General features: G+C 42.7%; 2 protein-coding genes across 2 annotated transcripts; one reads left to right on the forward strand and one right to left on the reverse strand.

Annotated features, from left to right (window-relative positions):
* Window positions 1–1,024: 1,024 nt before the first annotated feature.
* Window positions 1,025–1,886, forward strand: lrrc10 (leucine rich repeat containing 10; the record flags this gene model as incomplete). Its single annotated transcript, XM_079270630.1, is given in 2 exon segments — window positions 1,025–1,044; window positions 1,046–1,886. Coding segments are annotated over 2 exon segments (861 nt in total).
* A 1,812-nt stretch (window positions 1,887–3,698) lies between these two features.
* Window positions 3,699–6,439, reverse strand: LOC306775213 (seipin-like). Its single transcript, XM_079265519.1, has one exon. It carries the CDS (start codon window positions 6,144–6,146, stop codon window positions 4,893–4,895), a length of 1,254 nt encoding a protein of 417 aa, XP_079121645.1. The 5' UTR covers window positions 6,147–6,439; the 3' UTR covers window positions 3,699–4,892.
* Window positions 6,440–7,374: the final 935 nt, after the last annotated feature.

Here is a 7,374-nt window from a genome sequence, read left to right on the forward strand (position 1 = left end):
AGCACCTGCATTTGGAGGGTTTTTAGAGTGGTTATCTCACTAAAGTCTTGACTCCACAATGATTGACAACACAGTTAAAAAGTGGTCCTTTCAAAATCTACACCAAACTTCAGTAAACCTCTTAGTTTTTCTGTAACTTTTCCTGTAACTTAATTTCCCCTCCCGGCAAAAACACTAAATTAATTATTACAATCTAAGTCAGAACTATAAATACATGCAAACTCCTCCGTTGGTCTCCCTGCGCACACTGGCAAATTCTTCAGATTATTTCACAGTACAGGCCCACTTGACTGGCCCGGTGGCACAGACTCAGAATTGCGTCTGGGCGGATTAAAACAGGATGTCGATGACCATCGTTGCTCTTTCATCACAAGGCACTTCTTCAGCTTTGCACCCTGCCCCTCCCTGTCTCTCTCTCTCTCTCTCTCTCTCTCTCCCACCCCTGTCATCTCAGAGAAGAAGGGGGGAAAGTCATTAGGCACAAATAGGGAGGAGAGAGTAGCTAGCTGTTGCTATCTCCATGAAAGTCAGGGCAAAGCTCAGAGCCACTAAGAGATGGTGAGAGGACGGCACTGGGGATTATCAGCTCAGGGAATACAACACGTTTACAGCCCATTAAGTTGGAGAAACAAATGTCTTACTGAAGGAGATGCTGAGCGTCATGGACAGCAAGAGGAAAACATTAAAAGGTAGGTGCGTTTTCAATTTTCAATTATGATTATCTTTACGCTGATTATGTTTTCTGTTTTCTCGTGGTGATGCTTATTTTCACTGTTGTTTTCATGGTGTTCATCACATGAAAGGGTGTAATTCAGCATCATAATCCAGTTATTGCAGCTACATGCAGCTTCATATGCTGATGCAGTATTACAAAGACGCATTACATTGTTGCAAACTTGTTTGTTTTTTCTAAAGATCAATAACTCCAGAGGGGCTGTGGTGGAGCATTAAATGGGATGCCATGAAATTTACTTGAAGACGCCAACAGCCTACTTCAGTGCAACCCTTGTCTGGCACTCAGTTGATGTGGAGGACCAGTGGTGTATCAGACGCTGGGCAAGATGGGTAATGCCATGCGGGGCGCCGTTGCCTTCATTCCCTCAGAAAGCTGTCAACGCTTTCTCGTGGGGGACCTGAAGGAAATGCCGCTCGACCGGACCCTGGACCTGAGCAGCCGGCAGCTGCGTCGGCTGCCTGTTGCTGCCTGTGTCTTCAATGAGCTGGTGAAGCTTTACCTGAGTGACAACAACCTCAGCAGCTTACCGGCTGAACTGCAGGGCCTGAAGAAGCTGCAGCTCTTAGCCCTTGACTTTAACTGCTTTGAAGAGCTCCCTGAAGCTGTTTGCAGATTGCCCCAGCTCAGCATCCTTTACCTGGGTAACAACAAGCTTTACAGCCTCCCCAGAGAACTGAGAGAGCTCAAGGAACTTAATACTCTGTGGCTGGAGACTAATTGCTTCACTGTTTTCCCACAGGTGGTTTGTGAGCTACCTAATCTAAAGACCCTGCACCTTGGTTATAACCAGATAGAGAGTTTGCCAACAGAGCTAAGAGGGCTGGAAGAGCTTCGAAGTATCTGGCTTGCTGGGAACCAACTGGCAGCGTTCCCACCAGTGTTGCTGGAAATGCACTTTTTAGCTGTCATTGATGTGGATCGGAACAAAATACGCTACTTCCCCGGCCTGTCTCACATGCAGGGGTTGAAACTTGTCATCTATGACCACAACCCCTGTGTTAATGCCCCGGTAGTGGGCGAGGAAGTCAGAAGAGTCGGGCGGTGGGCGGACTGCCCAGATGAAGTGCAGGAGGACGATGGGTCTAAAGCAGCAAGTGAGACTGCAGCGGAGGTCACGGAGGTACACCCCGAGGACCAGCACAGCATTTAGGGTCAAGGAACAAAGTGACCTTCTGCCTGGGAGAGGCCTCTCCCAGGCAGGGCGACGTTCAAGTGGAACACTTAAAGCCGAGTGGTGTGTTGTACATCAGGCGGATGGCATTTGGTCCATATACGGCAAAGCCAAGTTGTTGTACAAGTTGTACACAAACTTAAAACCAATTTGAAACCAGAAATAAAAAAGTGTTGAACATGATTGGTTATTTACACTGTATGAAATGTTAGTGTCTTATTTGAATTAGTAAAACTAAATATGATTTCAAATGATTAGCTGCAGCAACAGTGATGTAAATTGCTAAAGAAATCAGTCAGTCTAAATGTCTGAAACTATTTTATCCTATGATACAAGACATAAACTACATTTACATATATTACAGGTTGTAGTACATCTGGGAGATGAAAACAGTGCATGTATTTCTACTTGATAAATATTGGTGGTGTGTATGCACAACACTTTTCTATTAAATTGACGATATGGCGTTGGTCAGCATAGCAGGGATTGAGTCAAAGAAAAGGATCATTACACAGATTCTTCTTCAAGCAGAGTCTGAGATAATATCTGTACCTGCTGAGGCTCAGTACAGTGAGCTTTTTAATACAAGTGATGGATGGTTTGAATCAATTAGTGCACTCCTTATCCAGACCAATGCATAATTCATCAGATAGATTGGGGCTGTGGCTTTGAATAGAGGCTGCTAATGGGCCTTAATACCACCGCCATACAGTTTGGATCCGAAACAGATCGTAAATGCAGTTCTCCAGTTCCTCAGCGTACCAGGAAAATGTTCTGTAAACAAGATAAGATGTTGTTCCACGGTGTATCTTTAGAGGCATTTTGAATCCTTTTTAGCAAAGCGTATAAAGGGATTAAAATGACCTGCATACACGTCTTCTAACTGGAAATGTGATGATTGTGAACACACTGAACTACTGTATTAAAAAAAGAGCGACTTTATTGTGCGTTTATGTAACTCTCAGAGATTCTAGGAACACATACAGACATCATTCTGTTTTATCTTTCCGTACAGTGCGTGTCAAAGATAAACATCTCGGCTCTTATACTGCCCCCTAGCACGCTGAAATGTCCCTCGTTTTACATTAAGCCGTCTGCAGCAAAGGGCACAGTAAATGCAAAAACTACGTTGGTCCGGTGTGTTTGACATCACCATTGTCTGAGACTCATGAATCCTTTTTTAAATTTTTGACAAGATTTGTCCAAAAAAAGTCAAAGATTCTATCGGAATATCAAAAAGATACGAAAGGTTCATCACATTCAAGTATTTACAAACAGTAATGAATTTAACTAAGGTGAAAACTGTTTAATATATTATCGTATTTTCATTTTGAGACAATGGATGGTTTGTATTCGTCTCTGTAAATGTACAAACTATTACATCAGGTGTAATAATGTACATATATCATATTGGACAGCAGTCTGTTTTAACAATGCTTTCTATATGAAATATAAGTAAAAATCCCTGCTTATTACGCATGACCAATATCAAATTTGCACATAAAGACAGATACGAATGTATCTTTTCTTTGTGTTTAACAAAACATTCTAACATAAAGGTTGTCAGGGTTAGGTCTATCATATAATACACAAAAATGACACAAACTCAGTAGCATTAGGACTTAATGTAACTCTTCTGTTGAACCCTCTTTGAAGGGCAAGAAGGAAGTAAGAGACTTTTCTGGAGACAACATATGTTGAGTTAGAGGTGCTTCATTTTTCAGTGATGTCAATGTAGAAAAAAAACAGGAATGTCACCAAAACGTACACGAGAGACAATAAAACAATGAGAAGTTTGCCACTGCATGTTTATTTAATTTGTTCAACACATAAATAACACCATATAACATCAGAGGCATTTGCAAGGATATGTCCATGACAGAATACAAGATGACAGATTATAAGTGCATCATATTTAACAACCTCTTTGGTACAGAATCCTTTGTCACCTGCACAAACTCTTACATCAACTCTCTTCAGGCTTAACCCCTTGGCTCCCCTGAAGTGGAGGTTAAATACATGCAGGCTTAACTCCAACAATTCCTTCATCACTCTGACTTTATCAGCTTTAACAACCAGTATTTTAAAACAGTAACTTTACGTATCCTTCTTATACTGTTCCTTAATGTTAAATACAAGCATCTGTCTTATATTACTTAAAAGACCCATCAAAAATATCTTGGTGCGTTTGTTGAAAAAAAATAAAAAATACAATCTTCCCGACATTAAATTGCAGTGTTTAAACTGCACTGTAACAGATATTAAATACAAAGAACTGGTGATGATGGAATGGAAACCTACTTTGTAAAAGCATTGCAGCTTTAACCAAGTATGCCACGACTGTAAAATCACCCTTTAAACTGACGTCACATTCCTTGTGTCCCTCAGACTGGACACAAGTTCTACAGTACGGTAAGCTATTAAAAACAAAGACACTATTTTGGGCACATTTTCCAAATCAAATTGCTCTGAAAGAGACTGTGAAAAAGTATCACGAGGTTTGTTTATCTGTAACCTTTAAAAGGGTGTGAAACATTCTTGGAAATCCAAAAAACAAAATAAATTCTGTATGTGGCAGCTACATTCAAAATCAGAATCCTGTCCACTGATGCATGAACTGGTAATGAAGAGGTTCTGTCTTCTTGTATTATCATGGGGGAGATGTCACGGTTTGTGCATTCAGTTGCACAAACACAAATGTTGGCAAATACCTGAATGGTAAGACTATAATCTGTTGGGCAAGCCAGAACTGGAATGTAGTCTCTCCTGATGCGAGCAATATCAAAACTCAAGATGGCAAAACACAAGACTGTAGACAATATGCAGAAAGACACGAGGTCAAAGTTAGAATTAGGTCGAGGACTCAACACGAGACAATACGCAGTCGTTTGTTAGCTAAAACAAAGCATGTACTATATTTCCGTTAACATTGAGCATAAACTAGTGCAAATACAAGTGCTTTTGTCGTGTGCAGTGGCATGGTTTTCACAGGCTCATCCACGGCCCAGGTCTCTGTCGGAGTGTTGTCTCACCCTGTTGAGATCCATCAAACACGTCCGAGCTGTCGTCCTCCTCGGGCCCCTCAGAGTGAGGAGACTCTTCCTCCGTGGTACCGGCCACATCAGCCCCAGAGGCATCCGTGACTTCTAAGGGCCCCTTTGACGACGTCCCTGCCACAGAGTCATTTCCCTGGAAATCAGATGCCTCATTCACAGATCCGATCACTTGGGGAGCCCTGAGGTCCTTCTGCGAGTTTTCCTTCTCCATGCGCTTCCTTGCCTCCTCTCTCCTCTGCTGGATGCGGGTGTTATCCCCCATCATAACCTTGACTCTGACTTGGTCCGGAGGCCAGATGCCGCCCCATACGAACTGCAGGTAGCTAAACAGCACAATGACGCTGAGGAAGGCAAAGTTGGTGGCGACGCCGACAAATGCGGACGTCAGGGGGAAGTTGAACAGAACATATCGTACGCCAGTGAAGTAAGCGTGGATACGGAGCTGAGATGAGTAGATCTGCACTCGTTTGGACAGGATCTCGATGACCGCACCGACAGAGGGTTGAAAAGCATTTGTCTTGTAGTCTGAGAAGAACTCGACTTCTATGAGCTGCTTCTCTTCGGCAATGCCAGTCACAAAGAAAGGAGAGAAGAGCAAAGTGCTCAGGCTCTGCAGAAGGCTGGAGCGGTAATGCAGCATTGTAGATCGGCCCACTGACGAGATGGTCTTCCCACCCTTGGTGTAACAAGACATCTTGCACATGAACATGCCCAGGTTTGCATTCACCGGAGACTCTGGCATCTCCAACTCCAAAGACACTCGATACGGCTGACCGTAAGCCATCACTTGGTCCCTCTCGTTCTTCATGAGAGAGATGTTGGCCGTGGGGTATGAACACAGCACTGAGTCGGAGGCGTCACAGTCGGAGGTGTAGTAGAAGTGCACAGGGGTGGAGAAGCTCATGGTGGGCATGTAGGAGTAATAGAAGCTTCCGTAGAGAAAGATGGACACCCACAGAAGCAGCAGCAGGACACAGAACAGGATGGCAGCCTGAAATAAAGTCCGCCGTGCCTTGAGGAGAGTCACCGATGCCACATCTTGGAGCCAGTGTAGAACCGCTCCCATCGTACTCACGATGGTCGGGTCCGATCCGGACTTTCCTCTGGTCCTGGTTTGGTCAGCTGTTCCTCCTTCGACCCCCTTATACTGCTGCCCCCGTGGTGACTCCTTGTGTTCATACATCAGTGGGCGGCTCCCCTTCGAAACTGTGGAATTGTTTATCTTCGCCCTCCCATGCCTGACGTTAGCCTGTCTATTCAACTAACGTTAGTCCACATTCATTCAGCTAGCTAGCTAGCGGAGGTCTGAGCTTGTTGTTAGTTGACACCGTTAGTTGCGGCTAGTTCGGCCCACAAGCTAACGCGATGTAAGCCTGCTCGAAATAAATCTATATATGATTAACGCTAGCTCCTAAAGGTTGGACTGTGATGGTGTCTAAGCTTGTTTGTCTTCGTCTTCTTCTTCTTCTTCTTCTTCTTCTTCTTCTTTTTCTTCTTCTTCTTCAAAGTTTATTGGCGGTTGGCAAACAACGAATTGGTGCATTACCGCCACCAACTGGTATGGAGTGATAATCAGGACGTCGAGTATTTACATTATTTAATTTATAAAAATAAAATAAATAAAAAACGGGCTCATATTTTTCAATACTATTAGTTAGTCTTAGATACATAAATAGTACTTGATTACACTTACTTCTTGAGTTCTTTTGCAGAATATTTATTATATGTATTTTTATCTTGCTGAGGTTTCCAATTAGCTGCCTTCGTTCTTGCTCATATTTCTGACAGCGTACAATAACATGTTGTACTGTTTCCTCTTGTCCACTATACTAGCATTTGCTTGTATCATGTTTTCCTACTTTTAGTAGTGTATACTGTTGTACCCAGTGTGTCCAAATCAAAGTCTTGATATCACTGTTTCATCTCTCCTGTTTCTTCCTGCACATCTCATTGACCCGCTCTACCCTTGTTCTTCTTTTTTAACAATACAAAGTCTACTGTTGCATCAGGAAGTATGCACGGTGCTATTGCTGGTAAAATGGAACTGTTGGACTGAAGTTTAATTTAGCTAACTTCTGTTGCTTTCTCTGCCACTGTCCATCCAAAGCTTCTTGTCTCCCTCCTCTACTTTCCCCAGCAGGGTTTTAGAGTTTCCTGTGTTGGATGCCCTGTAGATTAGCCCAATAACTCAATGCTAACTGAGTTCTTCTTAATTCTAGCGTCATTTCTCCTGTTTCATACTGTTCCTTAATGTTAAATACAAAGATGTTTCATTTATAGACTTATATTACTTCAAAGACCCATCAAAAATACCTTGGTGCGTTTATTGAAAAAAAAAAAAAAAAATACAATCTTCCCGACATTAAATTGCAGTATTTAAACTGCACTGTAACAGATATTAAATACAAAGA

This window comes from Melanostigma gelatinosum (genome assembly GCF_949748355.1).
Source record: "Melanostigma gelatinosum genome assembly, chromosome: 1".
Classification (NCBI taxonomy): Eukaryota; Metazoa; Chordata; class Actinopteri; order Perciformes; family Zoarcidae; genus Melanostigma; species Melanostigma gelatinosum.